The following is a 16,796-nucleotide window of genomic DNA, read 5'->3' as shown; positions in this document are numbered from 1 at the left end:
TCTGGAGCTGCCCAGCCCCTGGAATGATGGCAGGGTTCACAGGTGAGTGTTGCTGGTGCCTGCTGGGAGGAAAGAGCTCTTTCCTGCTCCCCTGCTGCAGTTCCTGCCTCCACTGTCAGGGCCAGTGGGCTGACTACACAGGGAAGAGTCTCTATCCTACATCCCTGTAGCTGCTGTAAGTACGTCCACCCTCTCGCTGGCCTGGCACAATGGTGGGGGCAGCAGTTTTGCCAGCCGGTGCTGCCCGGGAGGAATGAGTGGTAGGCTGTGTATTGTGGTGGGGTCTCAGAGCTGTGTTACCAGCTAGGGGATGGAGCTCCTGAAGCTCTTGAAAGTTCCCAACCTTCTGGGCTGAGTGCACTTGGACAATTTTGTCTGCTTGTCCTTTCTCCTAAGCAGCAAGCTCTGTGCAATCTTTACCCCTTTTGCATCCCTCTCCCTGTTAGGAGGTCTCTTAGAGTACCCACCTTTCTTTTGCCCCAGAGTGGTCAGTTGTGGAACACCTGTTCTCCACAAGCAGCTGGAATCTCAGTCTCTCCAAGTATTCTTCCTATCTTAGCTTTCCAACCCCACTAATGTCCAGAACACCATGTAATGTTGGTTCATGCCCCCAGAGCGTATTGCCGGGGCTTGGTGTTCAGCAGTCCTAGGCCTCTACCTGCTCCCGGCTCTGTTTCTCTTCCTCCACAGGGGAACTGGGTTGGCAGAAGGGCTTGGGTCCCCCTGGATGGTGGCTTTGGTACTTTACCCTTTTCCATGAGGTCTGTTTTCCCCAGATGCAGGCAGGGTTTTGCAGCCTTCTTTCCTGTTGCTCTTTCAGGATTAGTTGTCTTTGCTATATTTTGTTATCATATGTGGTTTTGGGAGGAGATTTTTGTCTCACATCTCACACAGCCATCTTTAAGCCCATATCCACTTGTGGTCACTTTTATCAACCAAAGATGTGTACCAAGCTTAGAAAACAATACTTCACTTTTCTGACATTTGGCTTTCTGTCCTAAAATCCACTAAGAAAATGGATTTCTAGCCATTTAATCCATTAAATAATTAACTATGTAGCCAAGTATCCACACTCTATATAAATTTTTTATAATTTTACTTCCATTTCAGGTATTTAACTTGGTCCCCTTAGTTACTGACATATGAAAAAAAATCTCTGTGGTGTGAAATATTGTAGAGTAGGGCTTTTATTACAAACATCAACAAAGCATGATTAAGCAAAAATATACATTAGAGAGCCAGAGAGAGTGAGAGAAACCAACACAGAGCTTACAGCCAAAAAGTAGATGAGGTCTGAGAGGTAGACAGAAAGGGAAAAAGTGAAATTAATGCTAATAGGATAATAGCATAGATGTTTTCCTACCCATCTCTCTGTTTTATACTCTAGAGAATGTTTATTTATCGTATATCACAGCCAGTCTTTTACTTGGAACAATAAATGGTTAAATAGAATCTCATTTATATTTTCTGCTTTTGCTTCATTCCCAGAAAAAAAGCTTGAGTGAAAAGGAATGGAATGCCATTTTGAGTTGGTGTAGACTAGGGAAAGAGACTGTGCTTACATCAATTACCCTTTAACCAGTCACATTCAAGCAACTCCCAGAAGACTTATTTCTGTCCATCAGGCCCTATATTCTGTTACTAAGATTTCTAAACCTATCTAAAATGCCCAGCTTTTTTGTTCTCTGGTCTCTTTAGCTTTTTATTAAATGATTTTTCTGTTTTATCATGAATTTGAATAACAAAATACTTTCTATATTTTGACATTTCTTAGTTAACTTAAGGAAGTAATTGGTAGTCTTACAGTGAGAATGTTTCCTAAGCTTTTCATTTTAATCATGAAAACTCCTTGATCAAGCCTATTGGGAGGATATACCCATTAGGTCATTTTACTGGCAAAAACTTTTCTGTAATCAAACCATGAACGATAGCTTTCATAGCAGGTATATTTGGTTATACATATTCTTAATTATTAATTTTCTAAATATTTAAAAAAAAATGGGGTTTCAAAAATAGATTGGCCTATTCATTATAGAACTAGTAATAGAGGTTTAAAAAAGTATAGGAATTAAAAATATATTTAAAAAATTAAATAAAAATTTAATTTTTTTTCCCTATTAAAGAGTAGAGGCTATAAGTAGCTATGAGTAATTTGGATCTTTCTACTTGTTGGGTGAATAAACTAGTCGATCAAGTTGGGCCTTGTGACTTCTAATCAGAAACATGTGACTATCAATTAATGAGGATTATTTTCTCACTTATAAACTGGCACTGAAGGAAAAGTTTAAAAACTTTCTGAATTCTTTGTGCGATAGTAGCATCATTCACATAGAATAACTATATAGCGTCCCAAGGCAAATACTTAATAATTAATATTTTTGAGCTATGTGAGTATGAGCAAGGAACTGAAATAGGTAACCTGTAAGAACCCTTCAAATTAATTTCCATTACATCCTCTCCATTTTCCCCATTCTCTGCTGCACTCAAACTAGCTAATTTTATTTTAGGTAATTATTTTCTTACACAGAAGCATATATCATAATTACTTTTCTCATTTCCCACACTTACATAGTTATTCAAGGAAAATTTCTCTGTCCTTCAGTTCTTGTCTTTCTTCAGTTTTTGCCCCTCTTTTTTTTTTTTTACCTCTTTTTTTATTCCTTCTTTTTTAGTATTAAAATGCTGGTATTAGAAACAGCATGAAGGTAGAGACCCAACTTGAAGTGCAGTGCTGCCACCTTTACTAGCTGTGTACCACTGAGTACATTACTTAACTTCTCTCAGCTTCAACTTCTTAATCAGGGTTAGATATATAGGAATCATATTATTGTGAGAATTAAATAATGCAGTATTCCTAAGACACCTAACAGTCTGTAGCACAGAGTTTATGCTTAATACTAACATGTCCCTTCCTCTTGAATCCTTGTCCTCTTGAATCCTCTTGAATCCTATGAAATCTTTTAAACAATTGTGAATATTATACTTAAAATAATTCCTACCAGTGTCATACTTGCAACAAACAAATGGAATAACACAAATATGGAGGTTTTTAGATAATTAAGAACCATACTAACTTCCAAAATCTTAAAAGTACCCATAATTTCTTTTTAAATTTTCTTTAAGTGCCATATCTCAGAATGCAATTAACAACTATTTGTTAGATCCAATAATTTTTAAAAAGTGAGCTTCAGTGTTACAGTTAATAAATTAGGGTTTTTTTTTAATTTGTACTTTTTTACCAACCTGTCCAGTGAGCTTCAGTGTTACAGTTAATAAATTAGGGTTTTTTTTTTAATTTGTATTTTTTTTACCAACCTGTCCTTATCTCCCCCAACCCTACCCTCTTGGCAACCACTTTCTACTCTGTTTCTATGAGTTCAACTTTTCTTTTTTTGGATTCCACATATAAGTGATACCATGCAGTGTTTGTCTTTCTCTTTCTGACTTAATTTCACGTAGCATAATGCCCCCTAGGTTCATCTGTGTTGTCATAGATGGAAGAATTTCCTTATTTTTTAAGGCTGAACAACATACACATACCATATATTCTTTATCCATTCAACTGTCAGTGGACACATGTGTTGTTCCTACACCTTGGTTATTGTGAATAATGCTGCAATGAATATGGGAGTATACATTCCTCTTTGAGATACTGATTCTGTTTCCTTTGGATATAACCCAGAAGTAGAGTTGCTGGGTCATATGATAATTCTATTTTTAATTTTTTGAGGAGCCTCCATACTGTTTTCCATAGTGGATGTACCAATTTATATTCCCACCAGCAGTGCACAAGGGCTCCCTTTCTTCCAGATCCTTGCCAGCATTTGTTGTCTGTCTTTCTGGTAATAGACATTTTAATATGTATGAGGTGATATCTCCTTGTGGTTTAGATTTGTGCACCATAGTTACATTGATGCTGAGTACCTTTTCACGTACTGTTGGCCATCTGTCTGTCTTCTTTTGCAAAATGTCTCTTCAGGTCCTTTGCAGTTTTTAATTGAGATTTTGTTCTTTTGCTGTTATAAAATTAGGTGTTATAGTTTCAAAGAAAGATAGTCTTTACTTCTTAAAGATGGTTTTCAAGTAATGATATTATGAAAATATTTTGATATCTGTAGCTTCAAAATAGTAAACTAAGAGTTTTTTGATGCTAATGGGAATAACTCTCAATTTTGTGGTATTTTTTAAAAATAGGTTACAGAAACATGCACATTCCATAAGAGATTCAAAACTGAGAGGTAGGTTTAGAGATAATTTCCAAATACCATTTTCAGCTATAGTTAAAAGCAATCAATTACTGATGAAATATTTAACAGGACATAACAAATGATATATTTCTATTACAGATATCTTAATACATGGTGTTGCTTATCATCATGCTGGTATGGAGCTGTCAGATAGAAAAGTAGTTGAAGGAACTTTTGCTGTTGGAGATCTACCAGTCCTTTGTAAGTAAAGCCTATCCTTGTTTATATTATAAGAAGATATTTAGGAAAATTATTTTTAAGAGGAAATAAAGAGAAAGCTCAAGAGTGGTGACTTATTTCTGCTTTTCTTCCAAGAATCTAAAGTAACAACCCATGTATATATATAATACATATATATGCATATTATATATATATACACCATAATAAACTCTTCCATGATTTTAGTTCTTTAGCATGTTACCATAGTGCAATTTGCAAAGTAAGAATTGAATAGTTTTTTGGTTTTAATATGTGTTATTATTTTACACTGTAATGTTCTTTTCTTTTTTCCCCTAATTCCCTATATATGAGTTTTTATGACATTATAAGACTGTATCTTTATAAGAAGATGTCTACCTGAAACAATAAAGCTATATGGTTGGAAAGTAATATTCCTTAATCTGATGCAGTTACTACCAGTACTTTATCTATGGGAGTAAATTTGCCTGCTCATCTAGTAGTTATAAAATCTACAATGCATTATTCTGGAGGAATGTTTGAAGAGTACAGTGAAACAGATATTCTACAAATGATTGGTAGAGCTGGTCGACCTCAAGTAAGTGACAGTATTTTACTTTTTTAACTTATTTTAAACTAAAGGTAAAAACCAAAAAACCTTTTTGTATATTTTTTGTAAAACAAAAGATTAACATTCCATATTTAGATTTGATTTAAAAATAAATGTAACCGAGAAAATCTACTTTAATGGAGGAATAGAAGTAAAACAAGTCTCATCAAAGAAGACATTTACTTTACTTCCTCCAAATTCTCATTGGTTGATGAATAGGTTGGGTTTATGAATGTGTACACTGTTAAAGCCTTTTTTGGTTCTGAGTTGTGTTTGTTTTGTTTTTTATTCTGAATGGGGTGCTATTGGCACTTTGGATGGGACAGTTTTTCACTATCCTAGCACAAATGTCAATAGTGGTCCCCAGGTATTGTGACAACTAAAAATCAGCCCATACACAGAACATGCCTACATGACCAATATTCATATAGGTACTCAGGGAATATTTAGGAAGAGTATCTTTTCAGAGGATGTCAAAATATTATGTTACACAATAGTAAAGTAGATTATATGTAAACTACATCAAATCTTAAAACTTGTATACAGTTACCTAAGTTTGTTTTGATTTTATACTGCCAAAATTATGTTGCAGTGAAACCAAAGTGATATATTTACATCTATACTCTTGGTAGATTTTTAAGTTAAATTTTCATTTAGCATTCAAATTCAGAAACATTTTTAAAGCCATTTTGACCCATTGTTTAAGACAACAGGGTGTTTAATATAAAATGAGTCTTGAGTCATTGAAGAGGACTGGTATCGACATATGCTCTTCTTTACTAAATTTGTCTGTGTGTGTGTGTTTTTTCTTCCCCCCTAGTTTGACACTACAGCTACTGCAGTTATTATGACTCGGTTAAGTACAAAAGAGAAGTATATTCAGATGTTAGCTTGTAGTGACACTGTAGAAAGCAGGTAATACAGCAAATATTATTAAAAAATGATGTTAATATAGCCTATACTCTTCCTTTTAACATATTAAATGGAAATTTGGTTAAGGGATTTTTTAACATAATTTTCTTGAAAATTGTCAATATTCTAACTAGAAAGTTTATATCCTTTTGAGAAATTTAATGTTAAGAAAAAAGCACCATAATATTTTTATTCAACAGTTTCTTAGCATGTGGTAGGGCGTATCCTTATCTTAAAAGCCCAAATTAGTAACAAGAAGAGGACTATAATTTTCACATCTCTTTGCATCTTTGAATTTTGTTTAATAATAGAGAGATTGGCAATCTGGGACCTTTTAGTAAAGTATTTGATTATAATACTCATGGAGAAAATAGGGTACAATTCATACTCCCTTTTATTGAAGCAATAGTGTCTTCTAGAACCATGGAGTAGAAACAAATCTGTAATACTTTAAAATTTTGAACTGAGTTTTTAAGGTTTTCTCTTGTATTTTTAAAAATTAATCTATCTTTCATGAATTATTAAAGTAGCAATGTGTATATTATTTAACTGTTGTATTACTCAAAATATTATTGAAGTTTTAAAAAGTAAGAGTTATGACATTGAAATACATATGACTAATGCAGTGGATTTTTTCCCTATTAGTTTGCACCGACATCTTATTGAGCATTTAAATGCAGAGATAGTACTGAATACTATCACAGATGTGAATATTGCTTTGGAATGGATACGATCAACTTTGCTTTATATCAGAGCCTTGAAAAATCCATCACATTATGGTTTGTTACTTTTTATTTGTAAAAGTAGTAATTTTGCAATCAGTTGGCCTGTATTTATACTAACAGGCCACAAAATAGATTACTGAGACTAATAGGTAACAGAAACAAACAAACAAAACCAACAGTCACAAATACATTTAAAGGCAAGTATAGACAAATGTGAGAAATTTTTGTTGTTTTACTTCTAGTCTTTCAATAAAGTTTGAAATCAGCATCATTAAAAATAGGCCTTTTGGGAAAAAGTCTAACTCAAATAAATAAAAAAAATACCCAAAATAATTTAAAATAAATTAAAGTAAAAAAAAAATCCTTGAATTTTGTCTGAACTAGTGTTCAAATAAAAATATACAGTACTACTATTGCTGCTGGAATTTTCATCCTGCCTCTTGAGCTAACACACACCTCATTATGTTGCTTCTAGAGGGTTCTTTCATATGGTGCAGGTTATACAGTAAAAAAATACTTGGGATTACTGAATATCAAGTTAAAACCTGACTTGTTGGAACCATTCTAATGTACACAGGCTCAAAACTTTCATCTCTCCAAGGGAAAAAAAATTATGTAACAGTATTCCTGGTTATGGTTATTCAAAAAGATAAGCCAAAGATAACCACTTGATATTGAAAAGATTTCACAATGTTGACTGTATACATGGTTAAGCCTTGTTTTAACTCATTAAGCTATTTTTTCCTATTTAAGATTTAATTTGATTACTCTTTTCCAGTTAACTGGGGTATAAATGGAGCCTATAAAGATGAATTAAGTCCATTCTATTTTTTTAAATACATTTTCATAATTTATACAGGTTTTGCATCTGGATTGAACAAAGATGGAATTGAGGCAAAATTACAAGGTTAGATGCATTTCCTTCTAAAAAATTATATTTCATAAGTTTTAATGGAAAAGGTCAGTTATTATAAAAGTAAGAATACTCTTGTAATTTTTTTTAAGGAACTTATTTCTTGCAGAAAAAAATATGAGTAACTTCTTTTTTACATGTAAATAAAGCTTGGTATGTGTATTTCTGAATTAATCTGTTTATTAATTCTATCATAATATTTGTATAATATGTCAACTTGGTTTATTTTCTTATTTTAAAAATGACTCTGGTCTTTGAAAAACTGCCTATAGATAACAACTCTATTTTTCTTTTCTAGTTTAATTTTAATTGACAATATAAGCCTAGTTGGTTATGGGCTTCTTATCCTAATTTGCTAATGATGGATTCCTATAAAATCTCAGCTTTATTCTTCAGCTAATCACTAACAATTTCACTACTTATCTTTTAAAATATCAAAAGATTGTTGATTGTTTATTATGATTGGAAACTGCTTCCTCTTCATTATATTGAGACTCTTTTCCAGTAAAAGAAAAAATGTTAGATCCACTAAAACTATTTAGCCAATTTTAATTTATTCTACTTGGATATACATGTATGGCAAATAAAAATGTGGAGATAAGGATAAAGCAGTGAAATCGTCTTGCTTAAAGAAGAAATATATTGTTGAAGCATGGTAATAATCAATAGCATATATTCTTAAATGCTGTTGTTGAGAAACAGATCTATAAAATAGTTATATTATTTTTTATTTACTGATCAATTTTGTAATGGAGTTTTTAAAGCATAGATTTAGATTATAATGACCAAATACACAGAAAAAAATCAGACAGTCCAAGATACCTCTTGCAAAAGTATGTAAATGCAATGAAGTATTCATAATAAAAATTTTTTTAATCAAAAAAAGATATCTCTTGCTATATTCTGATAGTTGTAATGATTTAACCTTTGTTTAATTAGCAGAATGACAGTTCATATTTGCCTTATCTTCAGTCATTATAGAGTAGCTAAGTTTTGCCTATAAAGAATAGCCGAAGTTTTGAATCCTTGGAGGTCTACCTTCAATCTCTTAGGAAAGGTCCTTAGCATAAAATATGCTGTTCCCTAAATTTGGTGATACTGTCTTTTCAGTATTCTCCAGTATCAGTTCCATCACTCTGAGAATAAAATGCAAACTTTCACTAGTGCCACAAAGTGCTACTTGGTATCTCCCCGCCTATTTCTGTGACTTCTTTTCTTGTCACTTTCCCCTTCTTTTATTCCACTTTCTCGAAATTGGATCTTTTGCTGTGCATTAAACACACCAAACTTGTTCCCAGATAAGGTCTTTGCAGTCTCTGTGTCTTATTATTGGAACATTTCTTGTGTATTTTACATGGCTTGTGCCTCCATTTCATTCAGGCCTTTGTTCATGTATCATTTCCTCAGAGAGGCCATCCTGGACTTTATTTAAACTCACCTTTACAGAGAGGAAGGCAAAACAGTTTCCATGTCGTTATTGCTGTTTTCCTATTCTTGGAGAGGTGATGTGTCTAAGTTGAAAATTAGGATAACTATAGCCTTACTTTATTTCAGAAATTACGTAGTTTTATATCAGAAATACACATTAGCTTTAGTTAAAAGCTTAAAAAGCTCCATCACTCTCCAGGTCCTTTCTCAGCTTTATTTTACTTCATAGTACCTTTCAATACCTGAAACTATATTATTTATTATTTTTTATGTATTGATTGCTTTCTGCAGTAAAATAGAAGTTCTATAGAGGAAAAACCTTATCTTGCTCAGTGCTGTAAACCTAAAGCTTGTAATAGCGCTCAGCATATAGTAAGCATTCTTCTTCTGATGAACCTAACTGAATGCTAATTTAGTAGTGATTAATTAAGAAAATTACCAAAGACTTCAAAAGCCTTACTTAATTGAACTCTTAAAACTTTAAAGCTGCCTAAGCATTGTGGCTAAAACTAAAGTATTTCCCAAAGAACTTGCTTTCTAAGGGCCGTGTTTTTGCGAGCTGCTAACTCCATATAAGACTGAACAGGTTTTGGTATTCCTCCTCTGCTCTGAACTACCTCCAATCTCCTGGGCTTTATAGCGCAGAACAGAGTGAGCACTGCAAACAGCAGGCTCTACGCTCCCTCAGTCAGAGGGAACTTGCATTGCTTCCAATTCAAAGGATTCCTTCCAAGTAGCAATAGTGCCATACTAGAGATTAGAGATGCTGAAGTAAATACTAAAAGCATTTGCAAAAATTGTGCAAGTAGTTGTCTCAAGAGAGTGAGAAACTCAGAGGAGGGAAAAGACTGGTGATTTTTTGGAACAATCTTTGTAGAATTTATGACTCTTTATACTTTGTGTATACCTTTGATAAAACATTTTTTAAAAAGAAAAGAAAAAGAAAACCACTGCCATTTTGGAAGTCAGCTAGCAAAATGTTTATGCAGACCTGAAGCAAGTTACTTAGCCTCCCTATTCTTTAGTTTCCTTTTATATGAAATAATATTAATACCTACCTAATTGTGTTATTTTGTGGATTAAATGAATACAAATATATCATTTTAAATCTCCAAGTTGTAGATGTTACCACTTATTGAGTGTAATTTTTATTATTTGTATTATTGCTACTATTAGAAAATCTTTTTTAGCATATTAGTCAGTTCTTTTATTTAAATAAGTTTTTTCTTGCCACTTAAGTAGGGCTTACATTTCTTCCCAGACAATACACAGATACACAACTTTATCATATTTAAAAATAAATTCTACTTTTTGTTGCTTCCTTATTTTACTAAAATAAAATGTTTTCTATAATTGAACAGAATTATGTTTGAAGAATCTAAATGATTTGTCATCTCTGGACTTGATAAAGATGGATGAAGATGTTAATTTCAAACCAACTGGTAATTTTTCCATTGTTGTTAGTAAATTTAACAATGCTTACTTAAGACTAGATTTAAAAATCTGTTCCACTAAAACTTAGATAATGGTAAAATTAAATTGTGATCTCAATTCTCAATGGGGTATCATCATTATTTGGATGACAAATTTATCAGAGTCCTACTTATAAAAGTAAATAGCTTCTTTTCAACAGGCACAAACTTTGTTTCTACTGTTTGAGATGATTTTCAGCAGAAAATTGAAATGCTCAAATCTTACTTCAAGCCTGTTATAACTATTATAGATACCCTTTTGTCAGTTCTTAATTATTGAAACATTGATTATCCAAATAGTTACTTAGGCTCCTTTTCTCTCTCTCTCTTTCTCTGTCTCTGTCTCCCTTTCATTCTGTTTAGACAGAGTATAATAGAAAAGAGAAAGAAGGTTTTGTAGTTTTTTGCACTCATGATTACAAGTTTCCTGAGGGAAAATATTGACTACATTAAGCCTTTTCAGAAAAGATGCTTTATGAAAGTTGAAAAGTATAGACATTTTTTTAAAAAAATCAGAATATGACTATTTCTTAACATTTGGCATGTATCCTTTCATTTTTTAAAGTATTTTTTACATGTTTGCATACTATAGAAATACATGATTTTGTATTATGTTTTTATTTGTATTTAATAGAAGGCTAAGTTTTTAAAACAGTTTACTGCTCTGACTCTCAGTTCTAGATTTATAATATTTTTCCCCCTCTCCCATGATTCTTATTCTGATAAATCTAATTTTGTTTGTGGAAATTACCCTCTGTGTATTCTAGGGTGTCTTGCTAGAAGGGGGTATGAGAATCACTACTGTAACTTCATCTGTTTAGATACTTTCACTCTCAGAAACCTTATTCTCACTATCTTTCCCTCCCTGTGGAACTTCTTGAATCCACTTATACCATTCCTTCTGCTTTTAAAGATGCCTAATAAATTATCTATGCAACATTTTCCCCCTCTTTCTCCATCATCAGTGAGTACTACCTGATTAATTTTCTTCATATTGTTTTGGTTCTCCTGCTTCTTCAATCAATCTCTATTTGCTGATGTTTTTTTGCTTTACTATGGAATTCTTAAAGTTGTAGACCTTGGACCTTTATTCTCCCAGCTTATGATCATTTCTTTGAAAACAATTGATCTTCACAGCTTCAGCTATAGTCATTATATAAATGAATTCAAAATTACCGTTGTGATCCTGGTCTGTCACCTTCATCACAAAATTTTATCCTCAATTTTCTATTTGAAGTCTTTACTTACATATATGACATGAAGCTTAACACACAGAAGCATATAACAGTTAATTTGACCTGGAATACTGTGAAATGGAATGAACATAAAATTTGGGTTCCAAATACCTGAATTTCAGCCCCAGTACCACTTGTTAGCTGAGTGTTAGCTGTAACCACTTGTTAGATGCTTACTTACTCTTAGTTTATTCTCTGAAAAACAGGAATATATTACATGACCTACTTACCTTATTTGGTTGTTATGATGATCAAATGGGATAATGAATGTAAAAACATTTTACTATAAGCATGAGTTGTTGCTCTCTTTTCCAAGGTTAGGAAAATATATTTCTATTTGCCTACTCTCAGTAGCATTACCATTTTGCCAAGTCTAAGATTATAAAATATTTTATATATTTGGTTTCTCTTTCAGTCCTTAGTAATTCCAATGTTATTATAAAATATTTTATATCTTGGTTTCTTTTTCATTCCTTTGTAATTCCATGTCCAGGCAGTCATCAGACAGAGGTATACATATTCCTTATCACATACTAGGGTATCAGTGAATAGAAAATATATATTGGTTTCTGCCCATGGTTCCTGGCACAAATCTAAAACCCTTGTAATTTCTTAAGTGGTAATATTACCAGAGATGGGTCCTTGGTCTTGTTGCAAGGAAGAATTCAAGAATGGGCACAAAAAAAGTGGTTGAGCTTTAAGGGTTTATTTGGAAAATAAGATTAAAAGACAGAGACAGAGTATACACCTGAGAGTTGGGGTGTGGGCAGATCAGAGGAGATGTGCTGAAGGAACAATAGGGGGCCCTTTTTATGTTTATGTAAAGGGAGATGAATATTCACTAAGTGGTAGGTTTCAGAGAGAACAGAGTTTTTTCAGAGTTTGTGTTTGCTCCACCCTCACATCAGGCAGAAGGATTTTTGGCTTTATTTGGTTTCCATTGGAACTGTCATGGCACGGGGAGGTGTGATTTTTACTATTATTAATGAGTGTATAATGTATTTGGGGGTGAAGTTTTTGGATCAGCTTCTCCTCTATGTTGGAGCTAGCTGGTTTGGGCCAGTCTTTTATCTATATTCTATCTCCCGTCATCCTGCAAGAACAGCTTACATGGAATGTGTAGAAAGTAAGCAAGCATCCTGTTGAATGTAATCACCACTCCCTGTTCATGATTGGCTATCTACTTATTATCACAATAAGTACACTAGGAGTGTCTCATGTTTTAATATTTGTTCTTTGACTCTGTCCCTGACACAGGGCTCTAAAATGCTTGTAAATTTCCAAGTGATAAGGGCACTTGGAGCATTTTTGTGCTGTTGAGGCAGGCTCCTGAATGACTCTTGGATGGGGGCTGGTCACCAGAAAGACCAAGCGATGATTGGAAGTTTAGAGTTTTTAGCTCTATCCCCCACTTCTCCTGAGAGAGGAGAGAGGTGGGAAATGCAGTTAATAAATGATCATGGCTATGTGGTGCAGATTCCAGTCTAAAAGCTGGCAGTCTTGAGACACAAGGAAAGATAATGCTTCAGTTCTAATCTGCAAAGGCAGGAGAAGACCTAGCTCAAGTCAGTCCTGCAGGAGGAATTCCTTCTTGCAAGAGAGCCTTTCATTTCTATTCAGGCCTTCAACTGGTTAGATGAGGGCCAATCCACATTAAGAAGAGCAATCTGCTTTAGTCAGCTTACCAATTCAAATATTAATCTCATCCAAACACATCCGCACAGACACACCCAGAATATCTGACCAAATATCTGGGCAGCCTGTGGCCCAGTTAAGTTGGCATATAAAATAAATCATCATAGCAGCTTAACATAAAATACACAAATCTAGCTGAACATAGCCAAATTCTTAGAGAAATACAGTACTGTACAGGATACCCTTTTACCTGACCCTCCTCTAGGCCCAGATTGACCATTTGTCTGCCTTTAAAGTACATATTATTCAATGCCCAGTCTTGAGACATTTTATTTTTGTGGTTTAATTACTCAATAGCCTCAACTATTGTTACACCCTACATCATTAAGCTACTCTAAAAAGAACCACACAAAGTGATATATATATATCTATGTATAACTTTATGATGAATTTTGCATGTCTTTTAAATGCATGCTAGTATTTTTATAAGGATTGTTATTTAGGTTAGTGTTTTGTTATAAGGTTGTATGGAATTTTTAGTTGTTTGCTTCAAAACTTTTTTCCATAAGCCGTGCTATTTTCAGTATGCAGTTTTTTAGAATGCAAGATTTTATAGCATGCATATGCTGTGTATTTACAGGAAATATTTATGTAAATGTACAGGAATACTATATATTTATTTAAGACTAAGAATTTTTGTTAGTTTAGATTTGTACTGTTTTCATTATCAATCAGTTTGTTACATTTTCTACTTTCCATTGTGATTTCTTCTTTGGCCTATGGATTGTTTAGAACTATAGTTCTTAATTTCTAAATAGTGATTTCCTAGTTAATTTTTTTTAGCTTGTTTTGTTTTTTGAGGTATAATTGACATGCAACATTATATTAGTTTCAGCTGTGCAACATAATGATTTGACAGTTGTATATGTTGCAAAATGATCACCATAATAAGTCTAGGTAACATCAATTACCATATATAGTTATAGATTTCTTTGTTCTTGTGATGAGAACTTTTAAGATGTACTTTTTTTTTAGCAACTTTCAATTATGTAGTACTGTTTTATTAACTATAGTTACCATGCTGTACATTACATCATCATGACTTAATTTATTTTATAATTAGAAGTTTGTACTTTTTGACCACCCATTTTGCCAAGCTCCCCACGACCAACCACCTCTGGCAGCCACCAATCCATTCTCCACATCTATGAGCTTAGGTTTGTGTGTGTGAGTGTGTGTGTATTTGTTTTTAGAATACACATATAAGTGAGATCATACAGTATTTTTTTTTCTCTGACTTACTTCACGTAGTATAATGACCTCAAGGTCCACCCATGTTGTCACAAATGGCAAGATTTCATTCTTTTTTTATGGCTGAATGGTATTCCATTACATACATACATACATATAGATAGATAGATAGATAGATAGATAGATAGATAGATAGATAGATAGATAGATAGATGATAGACAGTTAACTTAAATTCCATATCTTGGCTATTATAAATAATGCTATAGTGAACATGGGTGCATATATCTTTTTGAGTTAGTGTTTTCATTTTCTTTGTATAAATAACCCAGAAGCGGAATTGCTGGGTCATATGTAGTTCTATTTTTATTTTTTGGGGGGAACCTCCAAACAGTTTTATATAGTGGCTATACCAGCTTATTTTCACCAACAGTACAAAAGGGTTCCTTTTCTCCACATCCTAGTCAACACTTGTTATTGCTAGTCTTTTTGATAATAGCCATTCTAACACGTGTAGGTGATATGTTGTTGTTCCTGATATTTGATACAGTTGCTTGTGATCAGAGAACATTTTCCATGAGATTCTGATCTTCTGAAATTTGCGGAAACTTGTTTGATGACCCAGTAGGTGGTCAGTTTTTGTAAATATTTTGTGTTTATCCCTTTTGTTGTAAGGCTAATATCTTGTTAGGTCTTTGATGCTTTATAAAAGATATTTCTCATATTTCATTTAACTATTTTAGTTGCCTTCAGCAGGAGGGTTAGTTCATGATTACTTGGCCTGCCATTAATGTACATGGTAGTTCCTTGCTTAGTATTTCTAATTAATTATTTTTATGACTTCTTGTTCCTTCATATTACTAATATTTTCTTTTATTTCTTTGCATATTTATTTTTGTATTTAGATTCTTAGTCTGTATGTTCCAGCAATTCTGCTTTATATAGTTTTTGCTTTTTAAATTTGTGGTTCTAATACTCAAGTATCTAGGTATTTTCATCTGTACACTTGCATTCTTGTCAAGGTTTTTAACTATTCTGCAAGAGAAGGGCCCAAAAGGCCAAGTCTTAACTTGTATGAATTTGGAAGGATGTATCTTCCAAAAATGGGCAGTAACTGCAAGAGGCTAGAAAAGTCATTAAAGTGGAATGCAGATCTTACCTTTGTAAAGGAGAGGGAAGGAGGGTAGAAAGGAGAGAAGGGAGGAAAGAAGAAAGGAGAATTTTAGTTTGCAGAGCAGTCCTAAGACCATTTGGCAAAGCTGATGGGGAATCTTCAAGTTAAAGTTGACAATCCAAGGAGTCCCTTATCTTATATGTCTACTTTAATATTTCTGCCATGGCGAGTCATTGATTGTAGCATCTCAAGACAAGTGTGATCTTAGTGAAAACATGGTGAGGATTCAGAGCATAGCAGCTGGGACTATCAGTCAGAGAGACACTTCTTATAGTAGGAGACATGAGAGGTGTATTCTCATGGCCATCCCAATCCCCAACTCAGTGACCTTTACTTTGAAATATCTTGAATTTGCTACTATGAGAATATTCATCATTCAACAGCTATATTGATAGCAAATTGCCTCTTTATTTCCTCTCTTCACTTGCTAATCTCTTTTAATTCCTCCCATCCTTCTGACTTGACTCACTTTCTTCATGTCTTTCTTTCTAGGTTATTTTTATATTTTAGGAAACTTTCATTCTTACTATAAGCCAGGAAATAGCAACTTTATTTTCAAAACCTTTCATTTTCTCTGGGTACCCTATATTAATTTATAAATATCTATGATAAGAGGAGCATCTTTAAATATGAAGGTTAACATACTATAGCTGATCCTTGAACAATGTGGGGGTTAGGGATGCCAAACCCCCTTCATGCAGCAAAAAAATCTGCATGTAATTTTTGACTTCCCTAAAACTTAACTACTAATAGCCTACTGTTGACTGGAAGCCTTACCAGTAACTTAAAATAGTCAATTACTACATATTTTATTGTTATAAGCATTACATACTGTATTCTTACAATAAGTAAGCTAGAAAAAATTAAATATTTTTTCAAATTGTCTTCAAAGCATTTTCCAGTTTATTTATTGAAAAAAGATCTGCATGTAAGTGGTGGACTTGTGTAATTCAAACCTGTGTTGTTCAAGGGTCAGTTGTAGTTCCCTTGGTAACCATAGTCTTGATATCTCATACACT

At 33.2% G+C, this 16,796-nt stretch overlaps 1 protein-coding gene across 1 annotated transcript in view; it reads left to right on the top strand.

Moving 5' to 3' along the window:
- HFM1 (helicase for meiosis 1) overlaps positions 1–16,796 on the top strand; it is a 154,284-nt gene that overhangs the window by 59,370 nt on the left and 78,118 nt on the right. The window contains exons 12-18 of the mRNA XM_073232859.1: positions 4,195–4,238; positions 4,347–4,448; positions 4,877–5,022; positions 5,855–5,949; positions 6,592–6,725; positions 7,531–7,578; positions 10,374–10,454. Coding sequence (XP_073088960.1) covers positions 4,195–4,238; positions 4,347–4,448; positions 4,877–5,022; positions 5,855–5,949; positions 6,592–6,725; positions 7,531–7,578; positions 10,374–10,454 — 650 coding nt within the window. The remainder of the gene's footprint in view (positions 1–4,194; positions 4,239–4,346; positions 4,449–4,876; positions 5,023–5,854; positions 5,950–6,591; positions 6,726–7,530; positions 7,579–10,373; positions 10,455–16,796) is intronic.

This window comes from Manis javanica, chromosome 4 (genome assembly GCF_040802235.1).
Source record: "Manis javanica isolate MJ-LG chromosome 4, MJ_LKY, whole genome shotgun sequence".
Classification (NCBI taxonomy): domain Eukaryota; kingdom Metazoa; phylum Chordata; class Mammalia; order Pholidota; family Manidae; genus Manis; species Manis javanica.
The sequence above is the reverse complement of the archived record's forward strand: the minus strand, read 5'-3'. Positions and strand labels throughout refer to the sequence as shown.